At 40.9% G+C, this 26,452-nt stretch overlaps 1 protein-coding gene across 20 annotated transcripts in view; it reads left to right on the top strand.

The window, feature by feature from the left end:
• Nucleotides 1-25,764, top strand: part of ANKRD26 (ankyrin repeat domain containing 26) — a 118,317-nt gene extending 92,553 nt beyond the window's left edge. For 13 of the 20 annotated variants that reach the window (XM_063607647.1, XM_063607646.1, XM_063607638.1 and 10 more), the window contains 3 exons: nucleotides 879-924; nucleotides 2,112-2,218; nucleotides 12,658-19,658. In XM_063607647.1, the coding sequence (XP_063463717.1) occupies nucleotides 879-924; nucleotides 2,112-2,218; nucleotides 12,658-12,735 (231 nt within the window). In that variant the 3' untranslated portion in view covers nucleotides 12,736-19,658. Of the gene's footprint in view, nucleotides 1-878; nucleotides 925-2,111; nucleotides 4,386-12,657; nucleotides 19,659-24,991 lie in introns of those variants that run through there. The other 7 variants (XM_034930157.4, XM_008974885.5, XM_063607641.1 and 4 more) reach the window with 3 other exon arrangements.
• The last annotated feature ends 688 nt before the right edge of the window (nucleotides 25,765-26,452 follow it).

The following is a 26,452-nucleotide window of genomic DNA, read 5'->3' as shown; positions in this document are numbered from 1 at the left end:
AGATAGGATAATATTTATTTTCACTTACTCTTTTGCCAGTAGAATTTTCACATGACATTATAATAGCATCACTTTCTTCATGTATATATTGATGATTCTGTACCAAAAAATAGCATAGAACATACTTTAAAATTTTAATTCTCTAAAAGTAGACAATGGAAAGTGGTTTTTTTGTTTGTTTTTTTGAGACGGAGTCTCGCTCTGTCATCCAGGCTGGAGTGCAGTGGTGCAATCTCAGCTCACTGCAACCTCCACCTCCTGGGTTCAAGCAATTCTCCTGCCTCCGCCTCCCAAGTAGCTGGGACTAGAGGTACAAGGCACCGTACCTGGCTAATTTTTTTTTGTATTTTAATAGAGACGGGATTTCACTATGTTGCCCAGGCTGGTCTCGAACTCCTGAGCTCAGGCAATCTGCCTGTCTTGGCCTCCCAAAGTGCTAGGATTATAGGCTTGAGCCACTGTGCCCCACCAGAAAGTTTATTTTAAGGAAAAATCCACTAAAGTGAAAAAACTGATTAAGCTTTATAAAGGTCAGAGTTTTGCTAAGAATTACAAAGTAATGCATTCATTTCAAACTATGACTTCAGTTGTTTGAACTTGTACAAAAAGAGAAAATATCACCTTTCTGACATTATATATATGCAGTAGACCAATATTAATTGTACTTTTTATCAGATTAAACAACATTACACATTTTTTAAATCTAAACTTAAAACAAGTAGGAATTTTATTTATGTGATTATTTTTATATTTAAGCAATCAAGTTAAGTGTAGTCTTTAAGAGTATTACAGGCCACATTTTGTAAGTGATACATCATTTCTATGTTAATGTCTCTTGTCTAACTTAAACATTATAAATAACATTTGACTTTTTTCAGATGCAGCAGGAGTTGGAAAAAAATATAACTAGAGAACTCAAAGAAGGTATGTTGCCAAACTTCATGAATTAAATTTAGATTAATTAATTGATTTCTGAAATAAATTGTAAATCGTGAGTGGGATCCCTTTCCGTTGTTTGGCTAATAGATACTACATTAAATGTTCTTTCTTACACACATCTAATGAAAGATGTGAAAACATGAATATTCATAGTGAAGAGTATACTTACTTTGTCTCATTAATTCATCATGTTCCATAGCTTTAAAAAAACTCAAGAAATCTTTGCACCTCTTTTTTTTCCAGCTCTACGCTTTCTTTACTTCTGCCATCCCCATAGAACTGTAGCCAGCATGCAGAAATTATTCTTAGAAAACAAAGACATCATCAACTTCTCAAGGTTATGGTGGTGATTTAAGGCCCAAAGACCCCAGACTCACTAGTAATATCTAGTCTGGAATTACAGTTCATAAGCAGTCGCTTGACAGGTGACATTTGAAATCTCCAGTCATTTACTTTGTCATTGGTTTCCCTTTGCCCTCAGGAGAAGTTCCAAATTCCTTAGCATGGAATAAAAATACCCACATCAATGTGGTCCTTGTGACATTATTCAACCTTATTTCTCACCCCTTGCTGTTCTTCGGGCCCCTTTGCTCTGGCATCCAGCCACCCTAGACCACGTGGAATTCCACAGGGAGCTTCCTCAGCTCCAGCTCTTGGCATTTGCTTCTTCCTTCTGTCTGGCATATGTTTTCCTTGTACTTCAGGTATCAGTCTACATATTGCCTCCATCAAAAAGCCTACGTTATTGACTCAGAACTGGGATAGGTGTCCCTTCTGTGTGTTCCAGTAGTGCCCTCCCTGTCTTATACCTGTCATGATATCTGTGACTTTGTATGGAAATTGTATGTTTGTCTGTTTTTTTCAGATTATAGCATATGTTTGTTAGAGGTGGATCATATCATCTTCATCTTGTAATTCTAGTGCTTACTTTGCTCATGGTTGTTGAATAAATGAATGAAGAGTGAGAAAGCCAGAAGCTCTGATATTTAACCACAAGGATAATTAATTCAGTGTGCAACCATGGGCAAATTATATTTAATAGTAATCTTGTATAATACATATTTTTCTTTCTTATTAATACTGACAAAATTCTCAACTCTTTTACTGACTTCCACTTAGTTAACTATGAAATCTTTTAGGTAAGGAATATAATTCTTTCTTTTTCATTCTAGCTGCTGCTGAATTGGAATCTGGATCAATAGCTTCCCCTCTAGGGTCTACTGATGATTCAAATCTAAATCAAGATCTAGTTTGGAAAGCATCAAGAGAATATGTACAGGTTTTAAAGAAAAATTATATGATCTGAAAGATAAAATTTTATTACTGGGCTGTTTATGTGACATTTTGTTTCTCATTAAATATTAATATATGACATGTAAAAATATTAAAGGAACGTATTTTTGTATCATATATGTCAGATCAAAATTTATATAGTATTTTAAACAATGTTACTTGGCTTCTTTAACTTTTAAGTGGATTTTGCCAATGAAAACCAGGAATATTGAGTTTTACATACTCAAACTGCCCAAATGTGAGCTGTTTAAACAGCCAAACCACTAAGTTGTCATTAATACTTTAGTGCAGTTAATTGATGGCTTATTTGTATTTTGTAATTTTTATCACTATATGTAGTGGTAGAGTTGGACTTAGACATCATTTTGTTGTGCAGGAACTGTGGTCATTGTTCATGTTTGGATGTATTACAATTGTTACAGTGCCATCAAATTTACATAATTTTAATTTTAAGCACTGATTTATATAGCTGTTCTCAGGGAGAAATAAGATTTGCCTGATTCACCTTTTCTGTTTGTTTATTTATTTTTAATTAACCTTTTGGAAATAGCCTTCAGTTTAGAGAAAATTTCGAAGTTTTAGTACAAAGACTTTCTCCTCCGAACAATTTGAGAATAAATTGCTGACATTATGTCATCACCCCTGATTACTTTAGTGGGCATTCCTACAAGTCAGGACATTCTACATAACTACAGTGCAAACCTTGCAATCAGAAAGTCAACATTAATACATTCTAGTTTGTTACTTCTCTGTAATGTCCTTTATAGCAAAAGGATCCCATTCTAATCCATGGCTTGTATTTAGTTGTTGTATCTGTTAGATTCTTTCAGTCTGGAACAGTTCCTCAGTCTTTCCTTGACCTTCATGACCTTGAATATTTTGAAGAGTAAAGTCTGGTAATATAAGAATGTCCCTCAATTGGGTTTCATGGTGATTAGATTTAGATTATATGATTTTTTGGCAGGAGTATCACAGAAGTGACCCAGTGATCTTCTCATTGCATCTTACCTGTGACCCTACAGTTTTGATTTGCCCTGTTACTGGTAATGTTAGCATTGATCACTAACAGTGGTATCTGCTGAATTTCTCCTCTGTAATGTTATTTTTTCACCTTGTGGTTAATTAGTATTTTACAGGGAGGTAATTTGAGACTATGTACATATCTCTACTCCCCATCGAACCCTCAATTTATTCATTTGCTTGTATCAAATAAACCATGGATTCATGGTTTATTTTATTCAGTGAGTTATAATTCATTAATATTGTTATTATAAATTTGTTTTTCTTTTAAGAAATGTTCTATTTTGACAACTTCAGACTTACAGAAAGATTATAAGAGGTAGTACAAATAATTTTTGGATATTATTCCCCAAATGTTAACATTTTACTGCATTTACTTTATCCTTTCTCCCCCTTCTCCTCCTGTCTTTCTAGATGAATATGAATATAGGTACTTAATACAGATTTTTTTTCTAAACTGTTTGTAGGTTGCAGACACGATGCCTCTTTATTTCTAAATAATGTGTATTTCCTAAATAGAAGGAATTACCTTACATAACTGTAGTATAATGGTCAAAATCAGGATATTAACACTGGTTCAATGTTAATATCTAATCTATAGACCTTACGCAGATTTTGCCAATTGTCTCCAAAATATCCTTGATAGCCGAGGAAAATTCAAGATGGGGGATTTTCACCAGGTATGATGAGTTGGTCCAATTGTTCCATTTCTATAGTCTCCTTTTATCTGGGATAGTTCCTGAGTCTTTCTTTGATTGTAATGACATTTATGTTTTTGGAGAGTATAGGTCAGCTGTTTTGTAGGCGTTCTCTCCATTTTGGTTTGTACAGTGTTTCCTCATGATTAGCTTTAGGTTGTGCCATTCAGGCGGGGCTTTCACACAGGCTGAGTTCTCTGCAATGCAGCATCTGGAGGCATCTGCTGTCACTCACTTCCATTACTGGCCAATGTTGACTTTGATTATTTGATTTGTTGAAATAATCAAAGTCAACATCCTGCCATGTTTGTCTGTGGTTAAGCTACTATATACTTTGTATTTCATAAATATCTTGTATAAAGATACTTTGAGGCTTTGTAAATATCTGGCTACTACTCAGAACTTCACCCACAAGATAAAGCATTTCATTGGTGATTTGTGCTTGAATCAATTATTATTATGATGGTTGCCAAATGATGACTTTCTTATTCCTTCATCCCTTCTATATTGATAAATAGAACAAAATCAGTGAACAAATAGGGGGAGAAGGGAAAGCTTACTAATTTGGTGTTCAGATGCCCCCTGGACTTGGCCAGTAGTAGCCATTTCAAGCTGACTTTGTGTCCTTCTGACCTGTCCCCCTTATTCTTTGAGCACTTCAAGGGTCAACTGTATTTTTAACTTCCTTTTCTGACAGCAACCTGGCTCCCTTCATCCTGAATATATATTAAATACTCACTTAATGCCGTCGATAGGCTTTGGAATCTGACTTTAAGTGAAATGACATATAACAGAACCAATTTGGCATAGGCTAAATGATACAAATAAAACATAACGTTCCTATGACATATTGTTGGTCACAAAAACATCACTAATCTTCTAAGTAAAGACCCCAAAACATGAATACTAAACATTGAAATAAATGTGAGCTCTACATATATTTAGGAAAGATTAATTTAAAAAATGAAGATACTACCCAATTTTGGGTGCGTCAGTGAGTGATAGTGGTTGTAGGGGTGGTGCTGTGTCAAGGAATAAATGTTGCAAAGTGAAAAAATTGTCAGGAGCACCTGCTGCCATCATGCAGCTATTTGAACACTATTTTTGTGTTCAAAAATAGTCACAAATATGGCAGGCTCATGGAGCACTTTCATACCACATAATTGTGTACCACAGCATTTGTGTTACGACCATAGACCCTACAACATTTTATTTTATAGTAATTTGCATTCATTCATTCCTTTCTTAACCTGCTTATCCCAGTTCAGGGTCACACATGGTCAGAGCCTCTCCTGCACTTAAGGGTGCAGGGTGGGAACCAGCCCTGGACAGGACATATCCCATTGCAGGGCCACTCACATACACCCGCCCTCACTCTAACTGGGACCATGTCATGACGTCAGCACATCAGATAACCTAACATGCCCAGCTTTGGGATGTAGGAGGAAACCAGAATACCTGGAGGAAACCCACGCAGACAAGGGGAGAACGTGCAAACTCCACCCAGATGGGGCCCCAGTTGGGAATTCTTTCTCTCCTCAGCATGACAATGAAATGATGTTGTTCAAGAATCTGCTGTATTTACTGATTTATTCAATCCTCTTGTGTGTAACCAATCTCTTGTGTCCCGGCCCCTAAGCAGCTGTGCTTCCCACTCCCCCTTGGACTCCAGCACCCTTTATCAGGTTGCCTTCACCACTTTCCTCCCAAGCTGATGCTGTCTTCACCCCATCCTTTCCCAGACACCCTGTGCCAGGCCACCCTCTTATGCTGATGCTTCTGCCTCAGGTGCTGAAAACCCATGTGGGACTATCCTTTCCCCCGTATGGTTGCCTCCTGACTCTGTTCATCTTTGATACCTCATTCTATCCCATCTACTTTTCAGGAGTGCCCTTACTTGACCTCCAACCCTGTAGAGGGTGACACTCCTGATACAGGAGATAGAAAGAAATTATTTAGGCAGATAGCAAGGGTAAAAGAGTCCTTGGCAAAATTTCCCTTTTAACAAAAAGGCCCCAAATCATTTCTTTTCTAACAAGGAGCAGCCTGAAAAATCGAGCTGCTGACATAGATAAGCAAACTGAAAGCTTGCATGGGTGAATGCCGGCAATTGTGCCAATAGAAAAGGGCTACCTCAGGGCTAGGGATGTTCAACATGGAGGCTTCATCTTCCCTATTCTTTGTACAGTAAAGGAACAGGCAACATGGCACTGGCCAGGCAGAGAACCCATCTGCATAATAAAAGATTAGGGTGGGGGCGGCCAGATTTTCTGCACTATGCAAATGGCACACCTAGCCCTAACCAGTTTTTTGCACCTTATGCAAATAACATACCTGGTCTAACCAATCTTTTGTGCCCTATGTAAATCAGACACCACCACCTCAAGTTCATCTATAAAACCCTGTGCATTTCACCACGGACTGGAAGACCCACCCAGGACCCTCTCTCTGCAGGGGAGAGCTTTTCTCTTTCTCTCACCTATTAAACCTCTGCTCTTAGCCTCACCCCTTGTGTGTCCGCATCCTTGATTTCTTTGGCATGAGACAATGAACCTCAGATATTACTCCGTCAGTGATGCTGCTTCACTCCCACACTTAGGCCCTTCTCATTTTATCCAGACTCCAGCCCCTAACTCTGGGCCGCCACAACTCTAATTTTGTTTCCAGGCTTAGTCCCCATACTTTGGAACCGAAATGTTCAGGAAGAGAAAGGAGAATAGGACTCCATATACCATTTATAATCAACATGCCGAGCTCTACAAAGCAAGCATTTTTTATTGGAATTGCATTGAATCTATAATTTGGGGAGAAAAGACATTTAGAATATTGAGTTATTCTGTCTTTTGTTTGTTTGTTTGTTTTTGAGACAGAGTCTTGCTCTGTTGCCCAGGCTGTAGTGCAGTGGCGCGATCTTGGCTCACTGCAAGCTCCGCCTCCTGGGTTCACGCCATCCTCCTGCCTCAGCCTCCCCAGTAGCTGGGATTACAGGTGCCGCCACCATGCCTGGCTAATTTTGATTTTGCATTTTTAGTAGAAACGAGGTTTCACCACATTAGCCAGGATGGTCTCGATCTCCTGACCTCGTGATCCACCTGCCTCGGCCTCCCAAAGTGCTGGGATTACAGGTGTGAGCCACCGTGCCTGGCCTATTCTGTCTTGTTAACTTATAGAGATCTTGCATATATACATTTTTAGATTTATTCCCAGTTATTTGATACTTTTGATTCTATTATGTTACCTTCCTTACATTTTATTTCCTGTTTCTTATAGAAGTAAAATCTGTATTTTATGTATTAAACTTGGATTCAGCTATCTTGCTAAATTCATATTTTTTATTTGAGTATTTTATCTGTAGAGTCTTGGATTTCCCATATACACACAAAAAATATCTGTAATAGTGACAGTATTGTATCCTTTCCAATTCCTGGAGTTTTTGTTTTTCTTTCCTACTTCAAGAATGATGTTGAATAAAAGGGGAAACAGTAGGCATCCACATTTTGTTGAAATTGCAAAGGGGAAACAATATTTTTCAATAAGTATGTAGATGGCAGGCTTTTGTTTTTATGATGAATATTCTTCATTATTGTATAGCTTTCCTATTGCTGCATAATAGGCCATCACAAACTTAGCATCTTAAAATCACACACACTTATCTCTCGGTTTCTGTGGGTCAGGAGTTCAGGCATGGTCTATCTGGGTCCTCTGCCCAGGGTCTCACAAGGCAATTGTAAGATCTGAGGTTTATTTTGCTGTAAAAAACTTTTTTCCTGTGAGTTTCAGCTGGTTTCCATCAGGGAAGCTGAGCTTGTCTGCTTCTGTGTGGGCGGAGGGTCGTCTTCAATCTGGGCCCCATTGCTAGGTAAGGAGCTGAGTTGGGAGTTTGTCTTGCAAATTCTCTATAATGACTAAAAGTTTTAACAACCAGCTGGTCTTAATTTCTACTTACAATTCGAGTTCTCAGAAATTGTATAATTTGTGTGATCATTGTTTTGCTTAGCTGGTTTTGCTTGTTTGTTTGTCTTCTTCGGATTTTGTTGGTTTTTTTTTTTTGGTTTGTTTTGGTCTCAAACCTATCAGATTTGATGAATTCTAAACCCCTCTAGCCTATGAGTGTGGAATTTTCACTCCAAAGGAAAAAAGAGCACCATGCTTTTCTCAGCCTTTCAGGGCATTCTCATGTGACTGAGAATCATGTGAGGGTGTCTAGGAGGAATGCCTCCTAAGAGCAGCAGTGGCTCCAGTGAGGTTTCTCCTTCAGGAGAACATAATTAGGGACTATTTTCACCTGGCAGGTGCATATAAGGAGCTGACCCCTCCCACATCTTAAGCCCCTGACACATTGTGCCAGGTAGTTGTGACACAGGTGGACCGAACCAGTTCAGAGAGTAATTGCCCTGGAAAGCTAGGTCCACAAGCAGCACACTTTGGGTCTGACACACTCACGGACTTAATAATATCTGAAGGAGAACCCTAACTATAGGAAACGAGGCCTCTACATTGGCTAAAATCCCAGCAGCTGCGCAACAAAAAGTTACAACCTTAGAAACTCTGGCTGGGTATTTGCAAAATGCTTATGGCGAATTGTCATGCAAATATTTAGTCAAATGGACAACTATAACTGAAGCAGACTCTAAGTTACAATGGCCTAGATGGGGATCTTCTGAGATGCCCATATTAGTGCACCTGTGAACTAGAACAGAAGAGGCATGCACAAAAACTAAACAGCCAGAATGGGAGAGCTGCTTTGAGTGATATCTGGAGAGGAGCAAAATGGGGGAAGATTGCCTCACCTCCTTACAGGAGGCCAAGAAACAATTTAGAAATGCTGAGAACCCTCTAGTGCTTTATCTCAGAGAAATCTTCAGAATCACTTACTTCCTCTTGGTGCCTCCCCCACCTCCACGTATACCGCTACTTTATCCCGACCTCTTTGAACTTCCTGGACCAGATCTGTTCCCTCCTCCTGCGTGCTCCATTCTCCATTCTACCATCTTCCCCTCCTCGACTGCTACTCACTCAACAGAAGGCAGCTGGGGATCTAACTTCCAAGATTCTACCTCCTGCTGATTCTCTGACAGCCCCAATGGCACCCTCTCATCTGGAAGATGGGAAAAGGGGGACCCTATAGGGACATCTCTCATGATTGCCCTGGTTTGAAAACAACCAATAATAGAGGAACCCCAGCGTTTGTCTATCAATTCTGGTCAAAGGCTGAGCTGCGAAGCACAGTTATAGAATTTCCTGACTTCCATAAAGATCCAATTGGGTTTGCCCACGAATTTGAGCTCATTATCAGAACCTATGACCCAGGTCATTCAGACCTTTACCAGCTGGTACACATACTTGTTTCAGAGGCTAAAGCTAAGAGATGGCTAGAAAAATCACAGAGGTCAGACCCATTAGCAGACTTAATCCTCAAAGGCCCAATAGAATGACAACAATCAGCCCCCAAAAGTCCAGAAGACAGGCTCAAAGATCCTGGGAGCGAGCACCTGCTCTGCTAAATGTCATTCCAACAGTGTTCCAAAGGGTTGTGGATTGAATAAAATCTAGCAGTGCCACCAGAACCCAAAAGAATCAGATTAGATCATTTTACATGTTTTAATAAAACTTTGCAACAGTATTGCAAGATGTCAGCTGATCGCATTGAAAACAGTAAAAATGATACATTATTAAATGCAAACTTTTAAAACAGACCAGATGACGATTCAGCCACCCTAGTAAATTGGGTCATGGCCAGGACTAATAAACTAGTTACCTTAGCTGACCAGTTATCCTGGGCTATGATAAAAAAGAAAAAACAAGGCTGCCCAGTTATGCATCTACAGTTAAAGCAATTTGTTGGGGTAATCAGACCCAACACCAGGCCGTGGGGGCTATGAAGTCCAGCAGAGTCAAAGGAATGAGAAAAGACGAGAGAAAGTGGGACCAGGGGGCCGACGCTAGTATGGATGCTGTGAAGGCCCCAAGCTCTGGGAGCCCATGCTATTTATCAGTGATCAAACAAACAAACAGGTGGTGAGGATGTGGGGGTTGAAAGGAAGCAGTGCATCAAGCAAACAAGCCACACCTGTGGCGGTTTAGCATTTTCTCCTAAACACATGGCTACCTGAGACAATGGGAGTGCTAGAAGCAAGAAGCCAGCAAGTCCAGACACATTCCAAAGGCCACGAGGGATTTTAGACCCTGGACCCTGGACATGTTCCAAGCCCTGCCTCAGCTTCTCTCCCAACACTCAGCTTTTCTCCCAACACAATTAACTTCTCAAACCTCTCAGTCTCAGAAAAATGTTAAACCGCCTCAGAGGACTCTTCCCTCAGCCTGTTACTACTGTAAAAGACTGGGACACTTGAAACGGGACTGCTTTAGGCTGAAATGGAAGCCACAGCAGGAGGATACAACTCAGGAAGACCAGGGGTGCTCTGAGGAAGTTAAAGTGTTTCACCTCTCCTAGTATTCTACCTTGACAAAACAAATTGGGAGAGATTAATATAATCATTAACCATCCTTGACACAGGAGCAGCCATATCTGTTATAAATCCCACCTTGTTTAGAAATCCCATTTCTCAGAGTAATGAAAGGATTAGCATCATGGGTGTATCTAGAAAAACTATCTCAGGTTTTAAATCAAAACCTACACCTTACAGTTTTGTCAGGTTTGGTGCCCTACCAACCAAGGGCCCTAAATGTGACCCACTCAGTCTGTCCCACATGTTCCTAATATGCCCTGAGATCCCTTTCAATCTTTTGGGCCACAATCTCCTCAACATCCATAATGACCGTATTTTTTTTTTTATCAAAAGGTGGATTTTTTTTGGAATATGAGCCAGGAGACAAAACAAAAACAACCCAAAACAAACAAAACAACAAATTAGAGAAACATCCTGACAATGTACCATAGTTTAGTACTAGTAATGTTAAAACATCATCTTGTGTCTGGGAAATAAACTGAAGACAGAAAAAGGAAACATTAGCAGAGAAGAGAGAAAAGTGAAATAAAAGGCAAGGAGCTGTAAACCTCCCTTTAGCCTCCCCAGTTTTCCTGTAACCCCAGAAGTGGAACATTTGGTTAAGGCCATCCTCTCCCACTATGGTCACAGTCAAATACAGACACAGGAAAAATATTCCTAAAGATACTGCTCCCCAACATTGTATAGTATCCTTCTTGACAGTAAGACATAGATGGAATTGTCCCTGTCATACAAGATTATCTCATTATTCCCTGTACCAAGCCCTACAACACCCCTGTATTCCCTGTAGAAAAACCAAATGGTAGAGAATGAAGACTCTTTTTCTTGAGATGGAGTCTTGCTCTGTTGCTAGGCTGGAGTGCAGTGGCGCAATCTCAGCTCACTGCAACCTCTGACTCCGTGGTTCAAGTGATTCTCCTGCCTCAGCCTCCCGAGTAGCTGTGATTACAGGCATGAGCCACCACGCCCAACTAATTTTTGTATTTTTAGTAGAGATGGGTTTTCACCATGTTGGCCAGGATGGTCTTGATCTCCTGACCTTGTGATCCTCCTGCCTTGGCCTCCCAAAGTGCTGGGATTACAGGCATGAGCCACCGTGCCCGGCCTTTTTTTTTCTCACTATATTTCCCAGGCTGGTTTCAAACTCCTGGTCTCAAGATATTCTCTCTTCTTGATCTCCCAACGTGCTGGGATTAGTTATGAACCACCATGCCTGGGCTGAGGGTGGAGATTTGTAAAGAATTTGAGAGCAGTAAACAATATCATAATATTTAGACACTCACATACCCTTCTATCAGCTGTACCCACTCCCCAGTCAGTATTTCTCAGTTGTGCATCTAGTGCCTTCTCAAGAATTCCTGTAGATCCACACAGCCAATAGTTGTTTGCCTTCACCTGGAGAGAATGGCAATATACATGATATATGTGGACTGTGATGCCTAAAGGGTGCACAGAAAGTCCCACTTATTTTTCCCAAATATTAAAGGCCGATTTAGAGGACCCGATTTTTCCCCAGGACTCAGTGCTCATCCAATACGAGGATGACATTCTCCTTGGGTTAGACACACTTTCTTCCCCTCAGGAAGATATTTCATATTTACTCACACAATTAGCCAATAAGGGACAAAGTGTCTCAAGATAAACGTCAGCTGTGTTCACCCCAAGTCAAATATTTGGGGGCATATTATCTGAGTCCAAGGACTGAGCATTAACCCTGATAGAGTGAGCGTAGTTTAACTTTCCCCATGACCATCACTAAAAATCAACGTTTAAAGGGTTTTCAGGGCTGGCTGGCTATTGTAGGAACTGGATACCATATTTCTCCCTTGCCCACCAACTTCTGTGCATACCTATGAAGTGAATGGTCTGATCTCTTTTCTCTGCCTTCCTTTTTTTAGCATATGAAAGTGGAGGAATTGCATCTGGGGTAATGACCCAGTAACATCATGACCATCAGAGAACTGTAGGCTATTATGGCAACAGTTAGACCCTGTAGCTCAAGGGCTGCCTCACTGTATGAGAGCAACATCAGCCACTTCCCTTCTATACAAGTCTGTTGAAGAAATAATCATGGGTTCCCTTCCTACTGTTTGTGTACCGCATTCTCTTGAGACCCTTCTAAACTCTCATCATAACTCAACACCTGTCAATAGGTTAACCTCCGTGAAGTTTTGCTTTTATCTCCAAATATTATCATATCCCAGTGTAATTACCTTAATCCTGCCACTCTATTCCAGGGACCTTCTGATGAAACCCCTCATGACTATGTTCTGATGACTGACCAATGTCTCACTTCCAGGACAGACCTGCAATAGATGCCACTGGGTAATGCTGAGATAGACTGGTATGCAGATGGGTCTGATTTAAGAGGGGAGCATGGAAATGTTAGAGCAGGATATGCTGTGATTTCCTTATTAGAGGTAATTGAAGCCAGTCCTCTTCCCCAAGGCAGATCAGCTCAAGTAGCCAAGTTGATTTCCCTGACCCGAGCTTTTCAATTGGCGAGTTCTATGTTCACAAGGTTGTGAACATAGGCCCTGACAGCTGCTCTGCATTTGGGTTTGCTCATGACTTTGGGATGCTACAGAAGGAGAGAAGATATTTAACCTTCTCAGGGCAACCCATAAAAAATGACCAACAAGCATCAGAGCTGTTAGAAACCATTCTAAAACCAGAACTTCTGGCAATTATAAAAATCCCAGGTCACTCTAAATTGGACACCACTGAAAGGGTAACCAATTTGCTGATGCTACAGCTAAAAGAGCAGTATTTGAGCCACCAGCCCCCATCTGGGGAATGGCCATAAAACCTGAAACACTTAAAAACATGTTGAAGAAAACCCAGAGCATAGCCCCAACGAGAGGGAAATCTACTTGGAAACAGAAAGGGGGATACCTGTCTCTGCAAACTGAAATATGATGTGAACCTAATAATAAACCCATTATTCCAATGGGATGTCAGATGCCCCTTATGGAATATGTTCATCATCAGACCCATTGGAATCCAGAGAAAATGATATCCTGGTGTAAACAATATTATTGGAAACTGTCATTCCTGGTGGCACAAAAGGTTTACTCCTGATCTGTTTTTTGTTGCCAAAATAAGCCAGGGAAGCCCTTCCATGGGGCCAAGGGTCATTTTCCCCTTCTAGCTGGACCTTTTGAGGTTTGGCAGCTTGATTTTAGCCATAACATTTTATCCACAAATTTAGAGGATCTTCACACAGGACTGGAGACAGCTGCTGTGGAGAGTTTTAACCCAAGACACCAGCCCAGACCTGTATACAAAAGAATGCCTATATTTATTGTATGATAGCCATTACAATGATTGTCCTAGAGATACTGGCAATTGCTGTGTTATGCAGAACCAGGCACCAGCCTTGTCTGATTTAATATCCTTTTAGTAGTTAAAATGAATTTCACAACCTTGTTTCTGTTTATCCTCTGTCCCTATGCCTTGCCACTGCCACCCACTGTGGCCCATGAAACAAACCTGTTTCTACAGTGGGCTCAGGATTATGCAGACAGATTATAAAAAGATGCCTCCTGGATATGCAGACTCATGCCTCTTTCCAATGGCTCCAGCCTTCCATGTTGGGTATCTCCTTTCTATGGTCATGACTGGATAGAATACCAAAAATGTATTACATCACAGAAATGGTCTGGTATCCTCAGTGCTGGTGTAAGAAAATACAATATATATAATTAGCCCATTGAAAATACACTTAAGAGCAAGGCACATGGGAAAAGGTTTTCAGAGGAAAGGTCCAGCTCAGCAACCCTCACCTTAGTCCCCTCTCTGCAACTAATAGAGAAGTTGGTAACCACACCCCAAGTAACTGCTGAATTTCAAGATGAGATACTGCAAAATTTGTGATTAGTTTAACTGAATCACCCCTTTATTAGGCCAACTCAGCCAGAATGCTCCTTTATGCTGCAAAGAAAGAAACCACACAAAGGGCCAATGGTGAAACAGTCCAGGAGATATGGGGTGGATACCTGGAAAGCATTGTGACCACATTATTACGTTACAAGGCACTGGCATGACACCTATTGGGTACAGTGACCAGATATTAATTGGCTAGCATTAAATGGGACATATTGGCTATGTTGCTTTAACTTATGGCCTTGATTACCCCCAGGATGGTTAAGATGATGTTCCCTAGATTAAGCTTGGGCGCAAGGATGAGTAATTCAGAACCTGCCAAACTAGCAACGCTTTTTCACTTACAGTCTTGCTGGACACGTTCTGTATTCCAATGGTATGATCGCTTAGCTTCTGTCTTTGTACCATAAATAGCTATTGAACGTGTTATATGGCATACAGAGGCCTTAACAAATTATACCCAAAAGGTCCTAAATGATAGACACATGAGTATCTCTTTGCTAAACAATGAAGTCTTACTAATGAGGAAAGCTGTGCTGCAAAACCATATGGCCTTAGATATACTCACAGCAGCCCAAAGCGGAACCCGTGCCATCATAAAAACTCAATGTTGTATTTATATTCCAGATACATCAAATAATATAACTTAACTTATGGCTGATATGAAAACCCAGATAACCAACCTGTCAGATCTAAAACCCTTGGTAATTGACTGGTTGAGTGGTTGGTTTGGATCCTGGGGAACTTGTGGCAGAAGACATTGCTCATAATAGGAATAATAATAATAATTAGTGTTCTGCCATGCTTTTGCTTACAATGTTGTAATAGTATATTCTTGCAAGTAAGTCAACATGCAACCAAAAAGGCTAGAGTAATAGTTGTCCAAAGAACTGCTCTAATTGAGGAGGCAGTAGCATAGCCTGAACCAGCTTCTAGGTTTGCTTTCCATTTTGCTATAAATCTGGGAAAGTCTCTCTCTTTTTCTCTCTCTCTCTCTCTCTCTGTGTGTGTGTGTGTGTGTGTGTGTGTGTGTGTGTGTATGTGTGTGTATTTTATCTTTCTTTTTTACTTATCATATTTTATCTCCATGAAACATGACCTTAGGAATAAGCCTTCCAAGTAATGTGGGACCTGAACATCCTGGCGACAAGGGACAAGCTCAAAAAAGAAAAAAGAAAAAACCTGAAACCAGAGACTTATTTACCTCTAAAATTCTTTCTCCATAAGATTTTAAAGAAAAAATGGAAGGAAAATGTAAGAGGAAAAGAAATCTTGGGACCTCAAACTCATAAAGCCAAAAGAAAAATAAAGCGAAGAATTGGATCAGGCAATCCTGCCTCCCATTTGCTTCCTAAATAAGATGGCTGCAAAGATAAAAAAGTTACATACCTCCCTCGCAATTTGCCCACAAGGAGATTCTTTTGTGGGCCCCAAGATCTTTACCCTAAAACAGTTATATGGAATTTCACTCTGGCAATGTAAATTGATAGCTTATCTTCGCAGGTGCAGGACAAAGGACAACTCAAAGTCATCCCTCTGCTGACCTGAGACAAATGCGTATCTGAGTGCTTCCTCCGCCCTATTGTCTATGTCATTTTATGTTAAAATGCATAAAGTACTGATGTCTTCAGCAAGCCAGATGAAGTCATGAGTGTCTATTTCCTCTACCTCCCTCACACATGAAAATTGTGTATTGAGTGAAAGGCTGATCAAAGGCTCAAAAGGATGCAACCATTTTGCCTTTTTATCTACTGAGACACGTTTTAAAACTATTTCTTTGGTTCACACCCGTAATTCCAGCACTTTGGGAGGGCAAGGCAGGTGGATCACCTGAGGTCGGGAGTTCGAGACCAGCCTGACCAAAAAGGAGAACCTCGTCTTTACTAAAAATACAAAATTAGCTGGGCATGGTGGCGCATGCCTGTAATCTCAGCTACTCGGGAGGCTAAGGCAGGAGAATCACTTGAACCTGGGAGGCAGAGGTTGCAGTTGCAGTGAGCCGAGATCGTGCCATTGCACTCCAGCCTGAGCAACAAGAGTGAAACTCCATCTCAAAAAAAAAAAAAAAAAAAAATTCCCTTCCTTCAATATCTACCCTTTCCCTTTTAAATATTGAAGCCCTCAAAATCATCTTTGGAGGAAAGCATAGACCTGTCTCCTGGGCACGCATCCTTAATTTTGGCAAATAAACCTCCTACAATGACCGAGAGTTGCCGTGGTCATTTTCTTTTATTTACATCTAGCAACCACGAAGGGATTCCTGAATGAAGGTGGCCCAGGCCTGCAGCAGCTCTCCTATTGGTGCTTGGTACTGGCTTGGGCTGTGTTTATCACCCTAAACGATGGGACGATTTGCTGAGGTTTGGGACCTCCTTCCTCCAGGGATCCCTGACCTCCCCAATTTTGTTGTTTAGTTGGGGGGGAGGGTCTGAGGTTTATTTTGCTATAAAAAAACTCCTTTTCCTGGGAGTTTCAGCTGGCTTCCATCAAGGAAGTCGAGCTTGTCTGCTTCTGCGCAGGCAGAGAGTGGTCTTTAGCCTGGTCCCCATTATTAGGTAAGGAGCTGAGTTGGGATTTTGTCGTGCTAATTCTCTTTAATGACTAAACGTTAGTTTATTCTTCATTTCTCCTTACAATTAAAGTGCTCAGAAAGCATAATTGGTGTGATCAGTGTTTATCTTGCTGATCTGTTTTTGCTTGTTTTGTTAAGGTTTTTAATTTGGTATGTTTTTATCTTTCTTCTATCATATTTGACCAAGTCTAAATCCCTCTAGCCTATGAGTGTAAAATTTCCACTCTGGAGACAAGAGCATCTTGCTCCTCTCAGTCTTTCTGGACATTCTCATGTGTCTGAGATCATGTGAGGGTGTCTGGGAGGAATACTCCATAGACATGGCTCGGATTAGGTTTCCCCCTTATAAGAACATACTTAGGGTCTATTCTCAGCTTGTAGGTGCATATAAGGAACTGACCTCTCCTGCACCTTAAGCCCTTGACACACTGTGCCAGGTAGCAGTGATATGGGTGGACCAAACTGGTTCAAGAACTAATGGCCCTGAAAATCTAGGTCAACAAGCAGCACACTTTGGGTGTGATACACTCCCCAACTTGGTTAAATTTAGTTTTCCTTTTTTTCTACACTTGGTTAAATCTTAAAGAGAACTCTAAGTTAGGAGGAATGAGGCCTCTAAGTTCGCCAAAGCCCCCACACAGCTGTGGAACATAAGTTTCATCCTTAGAAACTCCGGCTGGGTATTTGCAAAATACTTCTAGTGAATTGCCATGCAAATATTTAGTCAAGTGGACAACTATCACCAAAGCAGACTCTAAGTTACAATGGCCTAGAAGGGAATCTTCTGAGATGCCCATATTAGTGCACCTGGGAACTAGGATGGAAAATGCATGCACAAAAACTCAACAGCCAGAATGGGAGAGCTACTTTCAATGGTACCTAGAGAGTAGCAAAATGGGGGAAGACTACCTCACTTCCTTACAGGAGGCCAACAAACAACTTAGATATGCTAACCAAGAACTCTCTAGCACTTGATCACTCTTAAAGAAATCTTCAGAATTGCTTACTTCCCCCTTGGTGCTTCCTTCACCTCCATTTACACCCCCAACTTACCCCGCCTCCTCTGAACTTCCTGGACAAGATCTGTTCCTTCCTTCTCTTGCATGCTCCAGGCTACCATCTTCCCCTCCTCCTCATCTGCTGCTCATTTAACAGAAGGCAGCAGGAGGTCTAACCTCCAAGACCCTACCTCCTGATGATTCCATGACAGCCCCCGTGGCAGCCTCTCATCAGGAAGATGGGAAAAGGGGGACCCTGCAAGGACACCCCTCATGATTGCCCATTTAGGGAACAATCAGTAACAGGTAGGGGAACCCCAGCAATTGTCTGTCAACCCTGGTCAAAGGTTGAGTTGTGAAGCATAAAGAATTTACTGTTCCCAGGGCTCTAAATGTGACCCACTTGGTAGGTCTCACATGTTCCTAATATGTCCTGGGAACCCTGTCAATCTTTTGGGCTGCAATCTTCTCAACATCCTTAATGCCCATAAGTCTTTTTCATCAAAGGTGAATCTTTTTGGAATTGGAGCCAGGAGACCAAAAATACAAATTTTTAAAAGTCTTGACAATGTACCATGATTTAGTAATGTTAAAACATCATCTTGTGACTGAGAAAATGAACTAGAGACAGCCAAGAAAATGTTAGAGGAGAAAAGAGAAAAATGGAATAAAAGGCAAGGAACTGTATGATTCCCTTTAGTCCCTCCAAAATTCATATTAACCCCAAAAGGGGAACATTTGCTTAAGGCCATCCTCACCCACTTATGGTCCAAGTCAAAGACAGACTTAGAAAAAATATTCTCAGCCACTCCAATAGATGTTGAGATAAACAGAAAAAAAAAATCTCTTGCCCAATATTAATATCCTTTCAGAAAGGAAGCCATAGATGGAATTGTCCCTATCATACAAGATTATCTCAAAGGGGGCTGTGTCCTCATTATTTCCTGTACCATCCCCTGCAACACTTCCCTTCCCCACCACCATATTCTTTGTAGAAAAAACAAACAGGAGAAGATAAAAACGAACAGGAGAAGATACATTTTTTTTTTTTTTTTTTTGAGAAGAGGTCTCACTATGTTGCCTAGGCTGGTCTTGAACTCCTGAGCTCAAGTGATCTTCCTACCTTGGCCTTCCCAAATGCTGGGTCTATAGGTGTGAGCCATCATGCCCGGCTTAAGTATGGAGATTTATACAGGATCTGAGAGCAGTAAACAATAGCATAATATTTAGACACTCACATACCCTTCTATCAGCTGTACCCACTCCCAGCCAGTATTTCCCAGTTGTGCATCAGCAGTGCTTTCTTTAGTATTCCTGTAGATCCACACAGCCAATATTTGTTTGCCTTCACCTGAAGAAAATGGCAATCTACACGATATACGTGGACTGTAATGCCTCAAGGGTGCGTGGAAAGTCCTACTTATTTTTCTGAAATATTAAAGTGTGATTTAGAGGACTCAATTTTTCCCTGAGGCTCTATGCTTATCCAATAAGTGGATGGCATTCTCTTTGGGTCAGACACACTCTCTTCCTCTCAGGAATATATTTCATATTTACTCAAACTATAAGCCAGTAAGAGACAAAGTGTCCCAAGATAAACTTCAGCTGTGCTCACCCCAAGTTAAGAATTTGGGGGCATATTATCTCCATCAAAGAACTGAGTATTAACCCTAGTAGAGTGAGATAAATTTTAGCTTTCCCAATGTCCATCACTAAGAAACAACATAGAGGGTTTGTGGGGCTGGCTGGCTATTGTAGGAACTGCACACCAGATTTCACCCTTATGTCTCAACCTCTGTATGCATACCTAAAAAATGAACAGTCTGATCCCATCACGTTTACTCCAGAGGGACAATCAGCCGAGCAACAAATAAAGGAAAGTTTCAAAATGCCCCAGGCTTAGGGCACCCTAACTACAAATTGCCTTTGTCCCTATTCATACACAAAAGTGGAGAAACGGCACCTGGGCTACTGACCAGAAACCTAGTGATCACCAGATAACTATAGGGTATTATAGCCAACAGCTAGACCTTGTGGCCTTACCTCACTGTGTGAGAGCTGTATCAGGCACTTCCATTCTGTAGAAGTCTGTTGAAGATATTATTACGTGTTCTTCCCTTTCCATTTATGTACCACATTATCTTGAGACCCTTCTAAACTCTCATCATACTTAATATGTGTCTGTCAATAGATTAATGTTCTATGAAGATTTGCTTTTATCATCTCCAAATATTACCTCATCCCACTGTAATAGTCTAAATCCTGCTACTCTGTTCCTGGGCCCTTCTGACAAAACCCCTCATGACTGTTCTGATGACTGACTAACTTCTCACCCCCAGGACAGGCCTAGAGGAGATGCCACTGGATAATGCTGAGATAGACTGGTATACAGATGGGTCTGATTTAAGAGGAGAGGGTGGAAATGTTAGAACAGGCTATGCCGTGGTTTCCTTATTAGAGGTAATTGAAGCTGGTCCTCTTCCCCAAGCCAGATCACCTCAAGTGGCCGAATACTTTAAGTTTTAGGGTACATGTGCATAACGTGCAGGTTTGTTACATATGTATACATGTGCCATGTTGGTGTGCTGCACCCATTAACTCGTCATTTAACATTAGGTATATCTCCTAATGCTATCCATCCCCTGTACCCCCACCCCACAACAGGCCCTGGTGTGTGATGTTCCCCTTCCTGTGTCCATGTGTTCTCATTGTTCAATTCTCACCTATGAGTGAGAACATGCAGTGTTTGGTTTTTTGTCCTTGCAATAGTTTGCTGAGAATGATGGTTTCCAGCTTCATCCATGTCCCTACAAAGGACATGAACTCATCATTTTTTATGGCTGCATAGTATTCCATGGTGTATATGTGCCACATTTTCTTAATCCAGTCTATCATTGTTGGACATTTGGGTTGGTTCCAAGTCTTTGCTATTGTGAATAGTGCTGCAATAAACATACATGTGCATGTGTCTCTATAGCAGCATGATTTATAATCCTTTGGGTATATACCCAGTAATGGGATGGCTGGGTCAAATGGTGTTTCTAGTTCTAGATCCCTGAGGAATCGCCACATTGACTTCCACAATGGTTGAACTAGTTTACAGTCCCACCAACAGTGTAAAAGTGTTCCTATTTCTCCACATCCTCTCCAGCACCTGTTGTTTCCTGACTTTTTAATGATCGCCATTCTAACTGGTGTGAGATGGTATCTCATTGTGGTTTTGATTTGCATTTCTCTGATGGCCAGTGATGATGAGCATTTTTTCATGTGTCTTTTGGCTGCATAAATGTCTTCTTTTGAGAAGTGTCTGTTCATATCCTTCACCCATTTATTGATGGGGTTGTTTGTTTTTTTCTTGTAAATTTGTTTGAGTTCATTGTAGATTCTGGATATTAGCCCTTTGTCAGATGGGTAGATTGCAAAAATTTTCTCCCATTCTGTAGGTTGCCTGTTCACTCTGATGGTAGTTTCTTTTGCTGTGCAGAAGTTCTTTAGTTTAATTAGATCCCATTTGTCAGTTTTGGCTTTTGTTGACATTGCTTTTGGTGTTTTAGACATGAAGTCCTTGCCCATGCCTATGTCCTGAATGGTATTGCCTAGGTTTTCTTCTAGGGTTTTTATGGTTTTAGGTTTAACATTTAAGTCTTTATTCCATCTTGGATTAATTTTAGTATAAGGTGTAAGGAAGGGATCCAGTTTCAGCTTTCTACATATGGCTAAACCAGTTTTCCCAGCACCATTTATTAAATATGGAATCCTTTCCCCATTTCTTGTTTTTGTCAGGTTTGTCGAAGATCAGATAGTTGTAGATATGTGGCATTATTTCTGAGGGCTCTGTTCTGTTCCATTGGTCTATATCTCTGTTTTGGTACCAGTACCATGCTGTTTTGGTTGCTGTAGCCTTGTAGTATAGTTTGAAGTCAGGTAGCGTGATGCCTCCAGCTTTGTTCTTTTGGCTTAGGATTGACTTGGCAATGAGGGCTCTTTTTTGGTTCCATATGAACTTTAAAGTAGTTTTTTCCAATTCTGTGAAGAAAGTCATTGGTAGCTTGATAGGGATGGCATTGAATCTATAAATTACCTTGTCCCTGACCCAAGCTTTTCAACTGGCAAAAGACAAGGCTGTTGAAAGTATTGCACTGACAGCTGCTCTGCACTTGGTGTTGCTCATGACTTTGGGATGCTACGGAAGGAGAGAGGATATTTAACCTTCTTGGGGTGACCCATAAAAAATGGACAAGAAGTATCAGAGCTGTTAGAAGTCATTCAAAAACAGAAACTTTTGACAATGATAAAAATTCCAGGTCACTCTAAGTTGGACACCACTGAAAGCAGGGTAACCAATCTGCTGATGCTACAGCTAAAAGAGCAGAATTTAAGCCACCAGCTCCAATCTGGGGAATGGTCATAAAACCTGAAACACTTAAAAACATGTTGAAGAAAACCCAGAGCATAGCCCAAATGAGAGGAAAATCTACTTGGAAACAGAAAGGGGGTTACCTGTCACTGGAAAGCGAAATATGATGTGAACCTAATAATAAACCCATTATTCCAATGGGATGTCAGATGCCTCTTGTGGAATATGTTAATAATCTGACCCATTGGAATCCAGAGAAAATGTATTCCTGGCGTAAACAATATTACTGGAAACTATCATTCATGGTGCCACAAAATATTTACTCTCCATGTGTTCTCTCTCCCAAAGATAACCCAGGAAAGCCCCTCCATGGGGCCCAGGATCATTTTCCCCTTCTGGCTGGACCTTCTGAGGTATGGCAGCTTGATTGTATTCAGCTGCCATTATCTCCAGTTTAAAAGTGTGTTTTAGTAACTATCTACGTGTCTTCCCACTGGGTTGAAGCTTTTTCCTGCAGGCAAGCAACAGCGATGGCAGTTGGAAAAATCCTATGTGAAAAAATGATTCCACTCTGTGAAGTCCCCTCTGAACTTCACAGTGATAGGGGAACTCATTTTACTGGCCAGGTTTTTCAAATTATTTGTAAAATTTTCCTCGTACTTCAATATTTCCATTGTGCCTACCACCCTCAGTCTTCAGGGCTGGTGGAAAGGACCAATGGTATAATTAAAACACAATTGGCTAAGTTCATAGGGGCTTTTCACCTGTCCTGGCCTAGAACTCCTCCTGGCACTCCTTACACTCTGATCCACCATTTTGTGAAACATCAACTATACCCTTATACAATTATAATGGGAAGGCCCATGTGTCAGGAACCCAAATAACCAACCCAACTTTTCTCCAGGGAGATATATTGCAATATATTGTAAAGGACTAATTCTTCACCTTATGAAAAGCCAAGTTTTGGTAAAGGATTCTTTTTACAGTGCCCTCCCTGAAGATGAGGTTTCTGGTCATAATCTGTAGCCTAGAGACTTTGTCTCTTACAAAAGAGAAAGTCTTTGGTAAAGGACTCCCTTAATCCCCGATGGAAGGGTCCATACCAGGTAGTATTGACTAATTCATGTGCTGCACAATTAGGGGGTATAGACTTATGGATTTACATGTCTCATCTTAAAAAGGCACATCCTCCTGAGTGAACAGTGATTCCAGCCAAGGATCTTTGCCTCCAGTTCACTAAACAATATCAACCTTTGACTTGGGACTAGAAGCAGATAACAGCTGTTGTTGACAGCTTTAACCCAAGACACTGGCCCATCCATGCCTGTGTACAAAAGAACACCTGTGTTTATTGTGTAATAGCCATTATGATGATTATCCTAGGGATACTGGCAACTGCTATCTTATGGAGAACCCACCACCTGGTTTATCTGATTTAGTGTCTTTGCAGTAGTTAAAATGAATCTCACAACGCTGCATCTATTTATGCTCTTTTCCTATGCCTTCTTGCCTTCTTGCCACTGCTGTCTGCTGTAGCCCATGAAATAAACCTGTTTCTACAGTGGCTCAGGATTATACACACAGATTCCAAAAAGATGCCTGCTGAATATGCCAACCATGCCTATTTCCAGTGGCTCCAGCCTGTCATGATGGGTATCTCCCTTCTGAGGTCAGGACTAGCTATAACACCAAAATGTATTACATCACAGAAATGGTCTGGTGTCCTTAGTGCTGGCATAAAAAAGGACAATACGTATCATTAGCCCATTGAAAAGACTCTTAGGAGAAAGGCACATGGGAAAAGCTTTTCAGAGGAAAGGACCAGCTCACTAGCACTTACCTAAGTATCCCCCCATCCAGTGAAAAGAGTGGGTGATAACCACACCCAAAGTATCTGCCCATTTTCAAAATGGGATAATGCAAATTTGGGATGGGTTGATCTGTCTTACCCTTTCATTTGGCCAACTCAGCTAAAAATGCTCCTTTATGCTGGGAACCAAGAAACCACATTAAAGACCCAGACCAAACAGTGCAGGAGACATGTGGTGGATACTTGGAGAACATTGTGACCATATTATTACTACAAGACACTGGCTAGCATACCACGAATTGGGTACAGCAACATGGTATTTATTAGCTAGCTCCAAATAGGACATACTGGCTACGTAGCACTAATTTATGGCCTCAGTTACCCCCAGGATGGTTAGGACAGTGTTCCCTAGGTTATGCTTGGGCACAAGGACGAGTAATTCAGACTCTGCCAAACCAGCAGACCTTTTTCATTTGCAGTCTCATTGGATACATTCTGTATTCCAATGGTATGATTACTCAGCTTCTATCTTTATACCACAAATAGATATTAAAGATGTTCTATGGCATATAGAGGCCTTAACAAATAATACCCAAAAGGCCCTAAATGATAGCTGCATGGCTATCTCTTTGCTAAACAATGAGGACTCACGTATAAGAAAAACCATGCTGCAAAATTGTATGGCGTTAGATATGCTCACTGCAGCCCAAGGTGGAACCTTTGCCACAATCAAAACTGAATTTTGGATTTATATCTTAGAGGAATCAAATGACAAAACCTGACTTATGACTGACATAAAAACCCAGATAACCAACCTGTCAGATCCAAAGCCCTTACGAATCGACTAGTTGAGTGGTTTGTTTGGATCCTGGGGAACTTGGTGGCAGAAGCTATTGCTCATAATAGGAATCATAATAATAATTTGTGTTCTGTCCTGTTTTTTACTTAGGTTGTCGTAATGGTATGTGCTTGCAACTAAGACAATGTGCAACTGAGAAGTCTAGAGTAATGGTTGCCCAAAGAAGTGCTCTAACTGAGGAGGCAGTAGCATAGCCTGAACCAACTTCCAGGTTTACTTTCCCTTATGTTGCTATAAATCTGGCCTAGCTCCACATACATATTGTTTTTCTTTTTTTCTTCTTTCCTTCTCCTGTTTTTTTTTTTTTAATCTCCATGAGACAAGACCACCTAAGAATGAGCCTTTCTAGCACCATGGAACCTTAACTTCTAGGAATAAAACATCCTAGGTACAAGGGACCAGCTCATAAAAGAAAAATCCTGAGACTAGAGACTCATTTCTTTTTAAAATGCTTTCTCCAAAAGATTTTAAGTATGAAAAGGAAGCTGGGGGAATATGAAAGGAAAATAAATTTGGAACCCCAAACTCACCAAGCAAAAAGGAAAAGTCAAGCAGAGAACTGGGTCACACCAACCCGCCTCCTATTTGGTTTGTAAATAAGATGGCTGCAAAGATAAAAGGCTACTTAGCTCCCTCACAGTTTGCCCAGAAGAAAATTACCTTTGGGGCCCAAGATCTTTACCCTAAAACAGTTCTCTTGAATTCACTCTGGCAATGTAAATTGATCACTTATATTCACAGGTGCAGAACAGAGGACAGAAATCAAAGTCATCTCTCTGCTCACCTGAGACAAACACATATCTGACTGCTTCTTCTGCCATATTGTCTATGTTGTCTTATGTTAAAATAAAGATTCACTGAGCCAGACAAAAACATGGGTGACTATTTCCTGAGAATTACATGAGGATGTCTGGGAGGACTGATTCCTAAGAGATCCAGTGGCTCTGATTAGGTTTTTTCTTCAGAGGAACATAATTAGGGTCTAATCTCACCCAACAGGTCGGCCCCTCCTGCGCCTTGAGCCCCTGCCACACAGATTCAGGTAGCCACAACATGAGTGGACCAAACTAGTTCAGGGAGTAATTGCCCTGGAAAGCTAGGTCCACAAGCAGAGCCCATTGGGTCTGACACACTCCTTGAATTGGTTAAATTCAAAGGAAAACTCTGAATTCTGGGGAACAAGGCCTCTAAGTTGGCTTAAGCCTCTGCAGCTGCAGAACATGAAGTTCTACCCTTAGAAACTCCCGCTGGGTATATGCAAAATACTTATGGTAAATCATTCAAATATTTAGTCAAGTGGATGTTGAGTTCTAATTAGGGATAAGAAGTCAGACTGGTGGGAGCAGGAGAAAGCAAGAACAAAAACCAAATAAGCCATAAATCTGCCTTTTTTTCGTGGTCCAGGACACACAGCCCTACTGCGCAAATAAGTCACAATCTTCCTGCACCCAGCTGTCACCAGACATCTTAACTAATCAAAAAGAACACGTAAGTTAGCTCACTGCAACCTTGCTGTTATCAGTATTGCACACAGCCCTCTTCAGCACATAG

The sequence above is a fragment of the Pan paniscus genome, chromosome 8 (genome assembly GCF_029289425.2).
Source record: "Pan paniscus chromosome 8, NHGRI_mPanPan1-v2.0_pri, whole genome shotgun sequence".
NCBI classification, from domain to species: Eukaryota; Metazoa; Chordata; class Mammalia; order Primates; family Hominidae; genus Pan; species Pan paniscus.
This window is presented reverse-complemented; position numbering and strand designations above follow the sequence as displayed.